Source organism: Canis lupus, chromosome 7 (assembly GCF_048164855.1).
Source record: "Canis lupus baileyi chromosome 7, mCanLup2.hap1, whole genome shotgun sequence".
NCBI classification, from domain to species: Eukaryota; Metazoa; Chordata; class Mammalia; order Carnivora; family Canidae; genus Canis; species Canis lupus.
The window spans coordinates 28889708-28906386 of NC_132844.1; the positions used below are offsets into that span (position 1 = coordinate 28889708).

The 16679-nt window shown below is 35.7% G+C and overlaps 2 protein-coding genes across 7 annotated transcripts in view; both read left to right on the forward strand.

The window, feature by feature from the left end:
* ME1 (malic enzyme 1) overlaps positions 1 to 16679 on the forward strand; it is a 205756-nt gene that overhangs the window by 129389 nt on the left and 59688 nt on the right. The window lies entirely within an intron of this gene.
* Positions 4549 to 5743, forward strand: LOC140636698 (TATA box-binding protein-associated factor RNA polymerase I subunit D-like). The gene is given in 2 exon segments (XM_072832204.1): positions 4549 to 4871; positions 4873 to 5743. Coding segments are annotated over 2 exon segments (819 nt in total). The 5' UTR covers positions 4549 to 4644; the 3' UTR covers positions 5465 to 5743.

The window sequence follows — 16679 nt, forward strand, 5'->3', positions numbered from 1 at the left end:
CTTCACCTTCCTTTCTTACCATGTATTCTTTGCACCATTTATAAAGAACCAGTTTTGGGGCACCGGGTGGTTTAGTCGGTTAAGCATCAGTTTCATGGTTTGGCTCAGATTGTGATCTCAGGGTGGTGAGATCTAGCCCTGAGGCTCTGCACTCAGCTTTGAGTCTGCTTGAAATTCTCTTTTCCTTTTCCTTTGCTCTCTCCCCCCAGCTCACTTGTGCTCTCTCTCTAAAATAAATAAATGTTTAAAAGGAAAAAAAAAAGTTTTAATTGCTTGTGCATGTCACTCTTGCTACTCTGTCCACATACATACTGTTTCTTGCCCCACTGTTTCTGCTTATTTAATTCTTGCTTTTCTTTCAGAACTCAGCTTAAATAGCTAGACTATCCCAGTCTAGATTAAAGAAGTCCTCTATGGTTCCTGAGCATGGATATACTCTAATAGCATGTATCACACTGAGTTATAATTACATTAATTCGCCTGAGTTGGCACTAAGTCTTGAAGATACTAGAAGTCAAGGATTAGGTCTTTTTTCTTTTCCTTTAGGACACTTATAATAATACATAATAGATGCTCAACAAATGGTTGTTGACTGAGGGCCAAGGTAAAGTCTTACAGTTCTGGAATGTCCCAGAAGTTGTATCTGAAGACTGTGTATAACCTTAAGGGAGTATGTATCGAATGATTATATGAAACTAATTCTGAATTCTAAAAGGAAATAAGGCTTTGTACTGTAACACTAACAATCCTTCACCAATGAACGAAGCAGAGTGATTGTATATTTGTTCAATGTTTTTGGATAAGCTTTAGTATTGTCTGTGTATTTCAAGGTAATAGGATTTTACATAGGAAGTGAAAGGTTAACTTTATGTGTGTTCCATACTTAATAGATGATGTAATCAGCAAGCATTTATGTTGTTTTTCAGTTCCAGACAGTTAAAGATGTAACAACTAATAATTTTAACCTTCTTTAGCCTTATTAATTAAACTCTAGGTTATTGTAATATTTGGATTTATCCAGACCTGTAGTGTCTGCTCAGGGGAATTTACAACTATCATAAATCTCCTATGTACGCAGAGAATAAATAGCAATGCTGCAAGTAAATGCACGAGATGGAATTAAAATGTTCAGTTTGTTTTAGTGGTGTTTGTGTTAAAAGTGACCCTGGAGAATTTGTATGGTAGAGATGTTATTTAGAAATAGGAATTTGTCAAAAGAGAGATTGAGGAGTTAACTTAGAATGAGGGCAAATGCAGTGAAACAATTGGCCCAGAAGCAGATATATTATAATCTCTTTCCCCCTATTTATTCCCTTAGCCCATTTCTTTTTTTTTCCATTTCATATATATATATGGAGAGAGAGAGAGAGAGAGAGAGAGATAGTTGATTTACCTGGAAAAATTCATTTCCATTCAGTTTAGGTTAAAATGCTAGGCACTGAATCTACAGTTTCAGTAAAGCATACCAAAATTAAATTCTTAGTAGTATGTGAGTATATTCATGTGAAATACCTAAGGTAGTCAAAATCATAAGAATAAAAAGTAAAACAGTAATTGCTGGGGCACCTGGATGGCTCATTCTGTTAAGCATCTAACTCTTGATTTCAGCTCAGGTCATGATGTCAGGGTTGTGAGATTGAGTCCTGCCTCTAGCTCTGGGTGGGCATGAAGCCTGTTTAAGATTCCTCTCTGCATCTCCCTTCGCTACTCCCTCACCTCATGTGCTAGTAAAAGCTTTCTCTCTTTAAAAGCGAGAGAGAGAGAGAGAGAGAGAGAGAAAAAAAAAGAAAGTAGAAAGGTAGTTACCATGAGCTGAAGAGAAGAATGTGGGGAAATTAGTATTTCACATGGACTTTTTATAAACACAGAGAACACTTTGAGGCTATAAGGAAACTTTTAATATAAATACACATTTTCCAGATTTCCATATTTTGTGCTTTTTAAGGACTGAATATCCCTGGAATAGCAACCCTGCTCCTCTATTTATCACTTGTTTGTATTTTTCTAAATGCTATAAAAAACAAAGGAATTTGTTTTTAAGTATACCTTTTACAGTCTGCTGAGCACTTATAAGTATTAGATATTAAAAGGCATATTTTCTTCTAACTTAGAAGAGAAGGTGACCTGATTTGAATGTGTTGTTTTCTTGACATTTAGACATAGCTTTTTAAACACATGGATGCACATGCATTCATGTATTCATGCATTTGAATCTTAAAAAATTAAATAATGATTTTTACCAATTCCATAAAGAGAGAAAGAAAGATGAAAAATTGAGGAGTAATTCCTTCTTATTTTGGTTATGACACGTGAAAACAAAACAAGACAGATGTATTAGTAACAGTGAAAATAACCACAACAGCTAGCACATTTTTAAGACATCTACCAGGCTCTAAGTGCTTTTACATTCTTTTAATCTTCAAAGCAGCCCTATGAGATTCTTATAATTATTTATTCCCATTTTTTTTTCAGGTAAGATAAACAGAGACACAAAGAGCTTAAGTAAATTTCAATAGCTACCCAACCAGAAAGTGATTGGGCTGAGATTCAGGTCCAGATAGTCTGGCTCTAGAGCCCATGCTCTTTTCTTTTTCTTTTCTTTTTTTTTTTTTTTTAAGATTTTTATTTATTTGAGAGAGAGAAAAAGTGAATGAGAGAGCGCAGAGGGAGAGGGAGAAGCAGGCTCCCCACTGAGCAGGGAGCCCCATGTGGGAGTGGGACTTGATCCTTGATGTGGTAAGATCAAAACATATTATATATATATATATTTTCTTCAGCTTGGCAATAAATTAGTTCAGAATAGAAAGCAAGAGTCCAGCTGCTGTGATTCTTCAGTAAAAACTGAGCCTCTCATTGGAGAGCTGCCAGCCTGCCCTACTCCCTACTTTCCATATAGCTAGCTCTGCTAAGGCACTTGAGAGAAGGGGGAATGGAAAAGTCTCAAACCGAAACTCCCTGGTCCTGGAAAGGGCCAGTGTTGTTCCACTAGTTCCTTCAGCCACAGCTGAGCAAGAGGAGAGCCTGCAGAGATCTCTGCAGGTCCAGGAGCTGAAGGCAGACACTTAACCTTCAGCTACCTGGGTAGCTGAGCCACCCAGCCACCCCTCTTAATCATTGTACTACATTCTTCTATGATCTAAAGGAGTGTTAACCAGATACGTCACATGCAAATGGCCTGGCATCTATCTATAGGACAGATGTCTTACAAATGCAACTTTTGGTACAATAGTGAAAATAGAAACAACTGTAAACTTTTGGCTGAATTTTAAACAGATAGCCATGAAGATAAGCAGTACCCTAACAACTGTGAATAAGCAGTTGTTGAAAACTAGGTAATTCGGTTGAAAACTATGAATTTCTCTGTTTCCCTATATGATTTTCTAAACAAAACTGTGTGATGATATTTTCTGGTATTTGAGTTATAAACAAATAGGAAATGCATGTGAATTCAGGGGGAGTTTCATTCAATGGGAATTCCAAGTCTTGCTGTTTCTTGTACACTTCAGGGGTGCTCCCACCTCACAGTCTTTGCCCTTGCTGGTCTCTTGAACCTGCATGCCTTCCTCTCTCCCTTTTCCTCCCCTCCTTCAAGTCTTTCCTCATTTATCCCCTCTCTAAAGCCTACCTGCATCATTCTGTCTTAAATTGCATGTCTCATGCTGGCTTTCTGTGTCTCCCTTCTGTCTTGTGTTTTTCTCTGTGCTGATTACCACTTCATAACATGTTATATAATTTATTTATAATTTATTGTCTGTCTCCCCCAAATGCACGATACACTCCAGAAGGGCAAGGATTTCTGTCTATTTTGTTCACAGCTGTATCCCCAGAGCCTGACTGTAGGAAGCACTCAGGAAATACTTGTTGAGTGCATTAAACATTTCTCTGATGTCAAAATATTTCACATTAAGATTTATTGGGTAGTTTACCAGAATTAAAGCATTCATGCTTTTTGTTGCAAGTTAAAGAACAAAACTGAGTGAGCCAATCCACTTGGTTTTGAATAGTCCCTAGCACATAGTAACTTTTCAATAACTATTAAATATCTAGTATACTACGATAGTTAAGGTTGTTAGTTTTATAATCTATTCTACTCCCATTCCTACTTTTTCATTGTAATGTTAAGACAAAACAAGCAAATATATCCTGTACTTAATGCATGTTAAATTGTAAACAGAGAGTAAATAGATTTCTTTTGAAATTGTATTCTCCCTTACAAGCAGATTTCATCCAGCTAATAAAGCCCTTGAATTCATCATGTGTTTTGGCCTTTGTTCCTAAATTTTATCTCAATTTATGTTAATGTTTATATGTCACTTTAATAAGAATTCGTGTTATTTCTGTAAAAACATAAAAAGAATGGAAGTGCTGTTTTTCTTCAGAATCACCTTATACTCTGCTATGCATTGGTTGCCATTAGATGTTGTTTACAGCAATGTGTTATTTTTTTAATGAGGAAGAAAGTCATTGTCTGAAATTTTAAATTCCAGCCTACAGAGGTAAAAAATTTTCTCAGACATCTTTATGAATAGAAAATTAGCCACTTCTCCTTCCGCGTGGTTGTTGAGAACTCTGAAGCAAACAAGTGGTGAATACAATTTGGAGAGGACTTGGGGGAGAATAAGTAACGAATTTTCTCAACCTATAATGGCATCTAATTCAGCTCTAGAAATTGACAATGAAAGTGATAATTCTTCTGGTAGCAGCTTATTTAAGACTCAGTGTGTCCCTTACTTACCAAAACAGGGGCAAAGAAACCCTATTAGAAAGTTTGTTCGTTCATCTGGAGGTGTTGAAGCAAGGGATTCATCTAGTGACTCCTCTTTTGAACCAAGACCACTGACTTTAAAAGCTATTTTTGAAAGATTCAAAAAAAAAGAAACGTAAAAAGAGGAAATATAAGCCAAAAGAAAGACCAAGGGGAAGACCAGAAGGAAGAAAAACCACTAGACGCTCCCAAATAAATAAGAAACAAGTTAAAGACAAAGGATCTGGGTTCCCATTTTTAGAATCTGAGAATGTAAAAAAGCCATTACCATGGAGAAAGATTTTAAGCTTTGAGCAAGCGGTGGCAAGAGGATTTTTCAACTACCTTGAAAAATTGAAGTATGAATACTATCTCAAGGAATCCTTGAAACAAATGAATGTTGGTGAAGATTTAGAAAGGGAAGATTTTGACAGTCGTAGATACAAATACTTGGATGATGATGGATCTCTCTCTCCTATTGAAGAGTCAGAAACAGTGGAAGAGGCTGCAACAACTCTTGAACATGATGATGGATGTGATATCAAATTGGTGGACAATAATGAATTCATAGTAAGTTCTGAAATACCAAAGAAAATGAATCTGTATTTAGGACAAGAGGAATATACTGAAGAAGCTGCTTCGTCTAAAAAGAGAGCATCAAAATCCAAAAACATGGGACAGAGGATAGAATGGTCTGAAAAGGAAGAGATAGGAATATGAATATTAAGGCTTTTCATTTGAAAACAGTGTCTGGACTTAAAGGGCTCTAAAGAAATTGGACCTCAAAGATTACAGTGGGGAGTTTTTGAAGTATGTCCATATTCAAGTGGAGATCCGAGAAGACCTCTGGACAGTGACAGCTGTGGATTGAACAAAAGTTTGTTTTAAAAGTGCTATTTTGAAGATCATCACTCTGGCTTTGGTGGAACTATGGTGATTGGCGGCAGAAGGAATCACATGTCAAATATCTTAAATAAAAATTTTATTAACTTTGTCAAATATCTTAAATAAAAATTTATTAATTTTAAATAAAAAAAAAGAAAAAAAAGAAAATTAGCCACTTTAATTTGATAATTTGGTCGATTTTAGCAATATAATGCTGTATGCAGGAAAAGAGCATGTTGTAGCCAAACAGGATGTAATGTGAATGTGTGCTTCGGTGTGGGTTCACAATCATACCAATAATTTTTACTAAGTTATACTTTCCCTCTGGGTATGCTATATGGATATAATGGAAAACAGATAGATGTTAGGGTAAAGGGAACAACAAAAACAAAAACATTATTGACCAGTAAACAGAGAAACTAGTCTAGTCTTCCAGAGCTATTCTGCAATCATGCCAATGATTTCTGTAAACTTAGTTGAAGAAAATTTTTAGGGTACTTTGAATTATATACTCATTGAACAAACACATTGAACATTTGAAGCATTCATTTTGCTAAATGCTTTTAAGGAACTCAGCACAATTGGGAAGATATATAAATAAATAGACATTTTTAATAAACCTTTAGTGGAAATGAGGGTAGGGTGCTGTAAGAATATAGTGTACCTGATAAATAATGTGGGGAAGATGAGTTGTCAGAGAGGACCTATTTCACTTGTCTTTTCTAGCTTTTATAGAAAAAATAGTATTAACTGTTCTTTTTCTTAAGTGCCAAACCATATGAAATTAAAATTAGGGGCATATTTTATTCACTTTGTACATTTTGATTCACCATCATCCCTAGATATTTTGAAAAGTTATATTCAATTTCCATGAAATTGGCTTTAATCATGGGGTAAGGCTGCCTAAATATGCAAACATACCTGGAAAGCTTTCAAAGTATTTTTTCCACAAGTGAGTGTTTTTATGTTTAAACACTTAGACACCTGATCTCAATACCTTTTAATGTGCCAGATGTAAGATCTTTCCCAGGCATACTCTTAAATACTTGTGTAAAGTTAGACTTCAGAAATGCAAACCAATATAGGAGACTTCATTTTACTTCTAAGATGGATGTTGAAGCAAGTTGATAAATAACATTTAAAAAAATTTTGTCAGCTGGTATCAAATATTCTTCCTTTTTACATCAATTCATTTATTCATTTAATAAATATCAAGTTTATGCTATATGCCAGGTGGTGTTCCAGGCACTGGTATAGATACATTTTTACTACTAGTATCATCAGACTCATCTGTACAGAGTTCTGTTATAACTGACCACTACCTAGTTACATGTTCACTGTGAGGCAAGGCTTAATAGAATTCTGCAACATGCGTCCGTGTGTTTGGTCAGTGTGGTTGTGGGATCAGTTCTTCAGTATTGTGTGCAGCTTTTTTTGTTTTTTTTCTTTAATATATTCATCATGTTGCTGAAACATGAACTGCAAAAAGATAGAGCAATTGGACCATCCAAAACTTTATATACACATTGCTCCAGAAGACACATGTAACAGACATGTAGGTAAAGGAAGGCCAAGGGGTTAACTAGTATAAAAAGAAGCAAGTTCTGACCTTAGATTCATTTCCTCATCTGCATTAGTGCATCACTTTTACTTTTTTAAAGATTTATTTATTAATTTTAATTTACTTTATTCATGAGAGATAGAGAGAGAGAGAGAGAGAGAGAGAGGGAGAGACATAGGCAGAGGGAGAAGCAGGCTCCCTGAGGGGAGCCCAATGCAGGACTTAATCCCAGGGCCCGGGATTGTGACCTGAACCAAAGGCAGATGCTCAACACCTGAACCATCTGGATGTCCCCATTTTTACTTCTTTAAAAAAAAACAAAACTTTTAGTGGTTGCCCCAGAGTTTGTAACATACGTTTACAACTAATACAAGTCCACTTTCAAATAACACTGTATCACTTCATGGACACTCTAGGTATGTTACAATATTCCCAATTCATTTCCTTCCTGCCATCCCCTATAACATTGCTGTTACTCATCTCACTTATCTATAAACCATAATCACCAAATACTTTATTACCATTATTGTTTTGAACAAACTGTTCTCTATTAGATAAATTAAGATTTTTTTAAAAGGTACTGTTTTCCTTTCTTTATGTAGATCTGAGTTTCTGACCTATATTATTTTCCTTCTCTCTGAGGAACTTCTTTTAATATTGCTTGCAAGGCAAGTCTCCTGCCCCAGATTTCTTCAATTTTAATTTGTCTGAGAAAGCCTTATTTCTCCTTTACTTTTGAAGGATAATTTTGGTTGGTAAAGAATTCTAGGTGTTGGGTTTTTTAAAAGAAAAAATTAAATATTTCACTCTACTTTCTTCTTGCTTACATGGTTTCTGAAGAAAAGTGTGATGTATTGTTAACTTTCTTCTTTGTAGGTAAGGTGTTTTTTCCCGTCAGGTTTATTTCATAGTTTTATCTTCATCTTTGATTGTCTGCAGTTTTGGATAGGTTATACTTAAGATATATCTATGGATTTTATTTATTTTTATTTTATTTATTTTTTTATTTTATTTATTTTTTGGTGATGGTGGGGTGGGTAGGGTATTTATCTGTTTGAAATTCTCTGAGTTTCCTGGATCTGTGGTTTGGCATGTGTCATTAATTTTGTAGAATTCTTAGCATTATCACTTCAAATATTTCTTCTGTTCCTTTCTTTCTTCTACTCTTGGTATACAAATTATATTGTATTTTATATATATTGTATCTTTACTATCCTATTCTTTTTCTCTATTTGCATTTTAGTTTTAGAAGTTTCTATTGACATATCTTTGAGCCCACTATTTTTTTCCCTCCTGTATCTAGTTTACAAATTAGCCCATCAGATGCAATATTTATTTATTGCGATTTTGATTTTTAGGATTTCCTTTTGATTCTCCTAGTTTCCATTTCTTTCCTACATTACCCTTATGTTCCTGCATGTTGTCCACTTTTTCTATTGGGTCTTTTAGCATGTTCATTTATTTTAAATTCCTGGTCTGATTATCCCCAAATCTATATCATATCTGAATCTAATTCTGATGTTTGCTTTGTCTTTTCTTTTTTTAAATTTTTTTAAATTTTTATTTATTTATGATAGTCACACAGAGAGAGAGAGAGAGAAAGAGGCAGAGACACAGGCAGAAGGAGAAGCAGGCTCCATGCACCAAGAGCCCGATGTGGGATTCGATCCCGGGTCTCCAGATCATGCCCTGGGCCAAAGGCAGGCGCTAAACCGCTGCGCCACCCAGGGATCCCCCCATGCTTTGTCTTTTCCAACTGTATTTTTCTATTTAAAAAGGCAGGGGAGTTAGCATACCTTGTAATTTTTTGTTGAAAGCTGGATAGGATGTATGATATAAAAGGGACTGAATAAGTATACAGGTCTTTAATGTGAAGGTTTTTTTCTCTGGCTAGGAGTTAGATTGGGTTTACAGTCTGCTGTAGCTGTGATGTTAGGAGGCAAAATTTTTTCAGTGTCCTTGTTTTTGTCTCCCTTGTTGTCTTTGGATTTTCCTACATCTTCAATAGAGTCTGAGGCTTGCAGTTCTTTTATCTGAAATCTCCTGTTAGAAGAGCCCTGTTGACGTGTTAATAAGATGTGGGGTGAGATACACCTGGGTGGCTCTGGCTTTGGCTCAGATCATGATCCCCAGATTCTGGGATAAGCCCCATGTGGGGCTCCCTGCTCAGTGGGGAGTCGGCTTCTCCTTTTCCCTCTCTGTATGCATGCTCTCTCTCTATATATAATAAATAAATCTTAAAGAAAAAAAAATGATGTGGGGGGAGGGAAGGCATGCTGTAGTCCTATGCTTAGGTCTCAGCCTTTAGTGAGCCTAAGATGTGTATTTCCCTCCCCCCATCTTGAAGGCCAGAGGGGCCTTTTCCAAGGAGAACAGAAACATTGGGAGTATTTCAAAATGGTTACTTTTGCTTTCCTTCCGCTGTAAGCGTAAGGGAATTTTTCTCTGATCTTCACTGTGAGAACCTGGTTAGGTTCTTAGAGGATAAAACTGTAAGGGATTATCAACCCCCCCCCCCCCCAGCAAGAGTGGGCACCCCGGGAGTTCTTAACTCTCAAGTTAGTCTTCACTGAGCTGCCAGCAATTCATCAATTACAGTTGAAAACATTGGCACAGATATTGGCTCCAGTGGCCAGGTTGCTCCTGCCCTTCTGCTTCCAGTAAACTGTGATCATCTGTATTTGCCTGTTTGTCTTTTTGGTTCAGTATGATTGGTCTATGAAGAGCTATTTAGTTTGAGTTTTTTCAACTTTTTCTTGTGATGACTGTAGCATCAACTTCCAAGCCGTTTGTGTGTTAGACCAGAAACCTTGACCCTAGATTCAGAAGTCTGAGATGCAGATGGCAGGAGATACGAAAAGATGAGGGAGCTTTGCAGCACACTAATTTGAATTACAAATTTAAGTTTTGTTCTCAGTTTTAGTTTGATGGTGTGAACTGTGGCCTTACCTTAGCATATCCTGTATGAATCTTATCCAGATGTTGTGTTGCCTTAAACTCCATAGTGTTATTCCCGTTCTGCCACAAGACCAACTAAGCCTCTAGTCTTCCATGACTTTTGATTATCCATGACCCAGAACTAACATACTTGTGGTGGGCAATGTGAGCTTTGGTTTTCAGGTGAATTTCCTGCAAATGTAGAATTGTTGGCTGATTCTGAGTAAAGTGAGGCCTAAGAACTCAGATTCAAAAGCTGTTGAATTTCACACACTATTAAAAAGGTATGGTAGTAAGTGGTTGGCACTGCACATCTTGTCTCTTAGAATGAATATAAGAATATAAATATTCTGTTTATAAAAGGCAATGTAATGGATATCTAAGTGGCTTGTCTATTTTAATTACATAGTTCACAAGCTGTATTAAAAGTTAAATTTGAGAGAATGTATATTGCTGTATTTTCTTATAAAGGAATGCTATCATTCATCTCAAGTATTCTTTGAGGTGGGATTAAGTTTACTTCAAAACAGATGGTTGTTTTAAGATTTAATGTGCTGGAATTCAGTCTAAAAATCTTTTAACAGTTTATCATAGAACTAGAGAAATATAGCATGTAAGTTTTTAGCCTCTTTTCCTTTAGCAATTTGTTGTTAGAGATAGAACTTTTTGCAATCAAGAAACTAAGAAAAATGCACTTTCCATCCATTCTTCTTTTTAACGTCACCATAGACATGTACACCTATCAATACCATAGGGGAATAGAAATTTAAAAATCAGGTAGTAAGCATAAAATAATTTTATATTCCCCCTTTCAATATTTCAATGTTGGCAGATTATTCGCTATTAGCCCAGTGGAGGAAAGGAGCCAGATGCTGGAAAGGTAGTAGCAGTGAGGCTAAATGATAAGAGTTTCAGGAAAAGAGGGACTAACAGGGACCAACACAGCAGTGAATCAAGCAAGGAAAGGATTAAAAAATTGCAATTGAAAACTCACCTTGGGATGCCTGGGTGGCTCAGCAGTTGAGCATCTGCCTTTGGCTCAGGGCATCATCCCAATCCTGGGATCAAGTCCCACATCGGGATCCCTGTGAGGAGCCTGCTTCTCCTTCTGCCTGTCTCTGCCTCTCTCTCTGTGTCTCTCATGAATAAATAAATAAATAATCTTTAAAAAAAAAAAAACCTCACGTTTTTTTCAGTATAAGAACAGGCTACTTGACATAAGGGGTTAATAGGCACTTAACGAAATGTCACGAAGGCACACTTGTGGGTCCACTTAAAAAGTTTTGGCAGGATCACTATATTGTACACCTGAAACTAATATTACCACTGTATGTTAACTAACTGGAATTTAAATAAAAACTTTAAAAAGGCGGGGGAGTGAAGCCTCAGAGGAATAAGGTTTAACTGAAGCAGCAGAGATGGTGTCATATAACTTTCATTTCTTAACACGTAACATGAAATAACATTCTTGTTGTTGGCAGACAGCGTCTCCTTTCAAAAATGGTAGTGATTTTACCTGATTTGGCACCTTAAAATCAGCCATTTGCATCTTAGTAAATTGTATTTAGAGAGCTTAAGGGAAAACCAACCTCTGTCTTTTTTTAGATAAAAAATACTTTGCTATAGAAGAAGTTGTTTGCAGTCATGGAATGTTGGTTTTGGTCACAGAAAAAGACTTAACTTTTAGGGGTTTTTGTTGAAAATATGTTTTGAATTGAGATGTTTGATTGTTTTATAACTTTTTAAATATTTTGTTAAAAATTGATAACAGCGGAAAACTTGGAAAGCAGTCTTTAAACCAAGGCTCTTGTGAATCCAAGCTAGAGAAAATAACATTTCTCTATGATATATTTAGTCACTGTTTATATTTAACTGGAGCTTTCAAAAGATTTGCTCATAGGAATATTAAAACCTTATTTTATGTATCTTCTTAAAAGAGGTCATTTGAAACTCTCATTTTAGAAGTTAATATCGCAGCTTTTGCCTTTATTTCAAGGAGCTATTAGTTGCTTTTATAGATTTAATCTACATGTAAAGAAAACAGAAAAATAAACCTGAATATAAATTCTAGATTTATAGAACTATAGAGATATAAAACATATAAGATATATAAAACTTATTTGCATATAACTATGCTAAGTATATGCATGCTAAATCAATAGAGACTGATTTTGTAAATGCATGATATGTATGCCCTCAGTTTTAAAGGACAGCTTCATCTTGGCTTTAGTTGTGTGAATCTAGTCCTCAGATTTAGGAAGCCAGTCAGAGTTAGTAGCTGACTGTATTTCAAATTACCCCTAAAAGGAGTGAAGCACAGCTTCCCTGATACATAGAACCATAGGATTATTTGAAAGCATACTATGGAAGTCTCCCCAACTTTAATCGTGGTATCTTTTGTTTCACTTTCATTTCAGAAATCTGTCACATACTTCTGTGTTAAAGCCTAGAATACTGTACTTTGATACAATTAAAGTGTGTTAAACACAGATTATCTTCTGTAACATTTGAAATTGGCATCTTTTAAAATTTAACACACAGCAATGTGAAGTGTAAGGTAGCATATTATGTTTCAGGAAAAAAAATCCTTCTCTTTGCTGGGATTAATGACTGTTAAAACCTTCCTACAGGGGAGGTGGGCGGGGGGATGGGGTGACTGGGTGACGGGCACTGAGGGGGGGCACTTGACGGGATGAGCACTGGGTGTTATACTATATGTTGGCAAATCGAAATCCAATAAAAAATATACAAAAAAATAAATAAAAATAAAACTTTCTTACACCATGGCTTCAAAGGAGATTTGGATTTGTTTATTTTATGTGGTGGTGAAATATCAGGGGTACTTCATATTCCTGTCTTTAAGGTCCTTTAGTCTATCCTAATGAGTTGGTTTAATGATGTACCCATTTTTAAATGCTGTCCCTACTGTCTTACATTCTGATTATGACGTTGAAAACTTTTTCCTTCAAGTCATGATCTTCACATTGTTTTTACATTGCTTGGTATGTGAAGAATTTGGAATGTCCCGTAGTTGATATTTAGCTACAACCAGCATCACTCCAAATCTGTAATCTCCTCGATTGAAAAATTCCTTCTTAACTGGGGATTTGAAAATATAAACCTTTCTTTTTTTTCTAGACACCACAAAATGCTATTGTTATCAGCTTGTGGGAAAACAAAGTGACTAATACAGCTCACATGAGAACGAGTGGAGATTTCTTTACATATGCTTGTGATTTAAGCTTTGCCAGCTTTTACTAAACCAGTTGCAGCCTCCATGTGACTCAGTTGTAGCCACATTCCCTTTCTTTCTGCTCTGCTTCCGTGTACTTCTCTCGTGAACTGATAGGACTGCCCTTCAGAACAGAAAACCAAGTGAATTCATGAAATCATGTCTATCAACTGTATTTGACTTACTTAAAAATTTTGATCCATCTTGAGTTTTGTGAAACTTTGTGAAGTTTCTCACTATTTAATAAATCTAGCTTTGAAAAGAGAGCTAGGCCAATAAATAATCCTAAGATAGGAATATCCTCAAATAACAAGCCCATTTCTCCTTGGGATGTTTTTTATTTTGCGTTACCAGAAGTAGAAAGTCCTTTCCTGAAATTTTGTGTAGAGGTTCTTTGTTATACTTATTTTTTACTTCTTAGCTCAGCTGCAAATTTCTCTTCATTTGAAACTAAGTCAATTTTTGTCTTTAATGATTTATATTACCTCATTTTGACTAAAAAATTTCTCCTCTAAAAAATGTCCTTCTATTTACCAGTATAGAATAATAATTACTTCTCATAGATTTTGATCTTTATTATAAACTGTTGAACAACTTAAGGGCTTTCTTAAACCCTGTCTTAACAGTGGTACATGCTTGGTCTTTCAGTATTCTTTTCACCTCTTTTGGGGGCTATAAAAAGGTATTTTCTTGTTAAATTAAGAATGATAAATTCACATATGCAGCTTCTTCTCAGAGATTATCAGTTCAGAATAGTATTTTAGAGTTCTAAGAACTCAAATGCTGGATGAAGAGACCTGTTTTGTCTAGTGTTTCTGAAAACACTTGCTCAAGGATTGCTATTTTTGCAAAATCCCAGTTAATACTACTATAGCACAAGGTTCTGAAAAGTTCAATTTCTTAGATGTTTCTAATAACTAGGCAAAGTGGTGATCACTTTCCTCAGAGGAAGTTTAAATGATTAAGTAGGATTTCTCCTGCAAAAGATTAAGCCCTTTTTTTTTAAAATTTGCTGGGGGGGGGGGGTGGTAAAGAGAGAAGAAGGATTTTGATCATTGCTCATTTATCCAGAAACCTGGAACCTGAACTGTTCTGAAATTTAGCTAATATTTAAAAAAGAAATGAAGAGTGGTAATGAAGAAGATGAGCTAAATTATAGTATGTAAAAGCAGATACAATATGATAAATATATTTTATTTTATTTTTTAAAGACTTTTTATTTATTTATGAGAGACAGGCAGAAACATAGGGATAGAGAAAACTGGGTGGCTCAGCAGTTGAGCATCTGCCTTTGACTCAGGGCATGATCCTGGGATGCAGGATTGAGTCCTGCATCGGGCTCCTGCGGGGGGGGGAGGGGGGGGGCTGGTGGCTGCTTCTCCCTTTATCTATGTCTCTCTATCTCTCTCTCTCATGAATAAATAAATAAAATCTAAAAAAAAAAAAAAGAAAAAGAAACATAGGCAGAGAAGCAGGCTCCCCGTAAGGTGGGACTTCATCCCTGGACCCCGTGATGACATCCTGAGCCGAAGGCAGAGGCTCAACCACTGAGCCACCCAGGCATCCCAAGAAATATATTTTAATAACATATGTGTCTTAGAAAACCCAATAGAATTTTATTATTCAAATCAATTGAAGGGTGATGATATCACTCATTTTACTGACAAGATAGTACAAATCTTTTTCTCTTTCCACCACTTGCTTCAGTACTATTTTCTGATATACTGTTCTTGTTTTTCCATTGAGTGAATTAAAGAATGGGATATATGATCTGTTTTCACAAATGTATTACAGAGGTCTGTAGACTGAGACCTCTGTGTATATACTTCATATGGAGTTTTGGAATAATACAGAGGTTATTTTTCTTGCTATGGAGAAATAGAGAATTTTGGAATGAGACAGAAAATACATTTACAAAGTTAATGAAGACTTTTATTTTTATAAGCATCTGCTTATTCTAGAAATTCATTTTTGGCTAAACTCCCAGTTTTAAAACTGAAGATAGGGGGAAAAGAATCTGATTACAATAAATGCTTGACTGGGTCATTCTTAAAGACTTAATGCTTTTCCAAATTCTCATTAACCTGATCTCTGAGGACAAGATTATAGGAAGAATGCATTCGTTGCTGAGCTTTCTTGATCTTTCTGCACAGATACATTGATTTGGGGCTATAATTACTCTAGATTTTAGAAAAATTATTGATTAAAGGGGAACTGGTGGACATTTCTGGGAAAATAATTTAAGGGAAAATCATTTTAAAAAGGAATATTAGCTCTGATTTCTGCCTTATCTTAGGAAATTTTTGTGATATTTGACTTAATACCACCCCAAAGGGAACTAATAGTCTCAATAGTTGTAGACTATAAAATCCAAATGTATACTGTATGATAGAGAAGGCATCTAATCAAAGCCTCCCAAGAATATTTAAGTGTTACAGTTAGCATTCCTTAATGTTACTTGTATATGTAATTAATTATGAGCAAAAAAGAACCCAGAATATAAATGGTAGAGAAACAAGTTTTAGAATATAGATTTATCATTGACAAAGATAATCAGACTTAGAACTATTTATCACTGAGTGTTTTGACATTGCCCTACCTTTACCCACATGCTATAATACCATTTGCCTAAATGCACAATCCAAGGAAGGAAACAATAAATATTCCCAGGTCCTTGTTTACTTAGTAATATTTTCAAATATCCCAACCTTAATTACAACTCTTGTGATACATAAGGAAATCATACTGGACAAATAAAAACTGATACTTACTGAGAGCTTAGTATGTGCTTGAGGTTGTTCCAAGGGCTTATATTAATTTAATTCCCTCAAACCTGTAAGGCAGGTACTATTATTCCTATTTCAGAGATGAGGAAACTGAGGTATAGAGTAATTAAATAACCCACCCAACTTCTAGAGGTAATAAGGATTTTGATTCAGTAAAGGCTTGAACTCCACAGATTATATCAGTTTGCATTTTCCATGAAGCAGTTCCTGAGATGGTGTTGAAGTGTAAGAAGTACATAAGGGGTAATGCCTGTGAGACATTAGCAGAGAAGGAAGGTAAGGCAGGGAAAAAAGCCTTCAGACCACAATGCACATCTGGGAAGCAGAATTGGGCAGAGAGCACCTTGGACTATAATATATATCTGACAAAGTCTCAGCCAACCTAATGGGAAGCTCCAGAGACAAAATTGCTTGTTAGATGAGTTCACCTTGAGTATAAATGACCTGGCCCCAGTATTACTGCTGTGCTCAGTAATTGCCTGGGGACTCCCTGGGAAGAGTGTGGCTGTGGATGGAATGCTGCATCTCCAATCT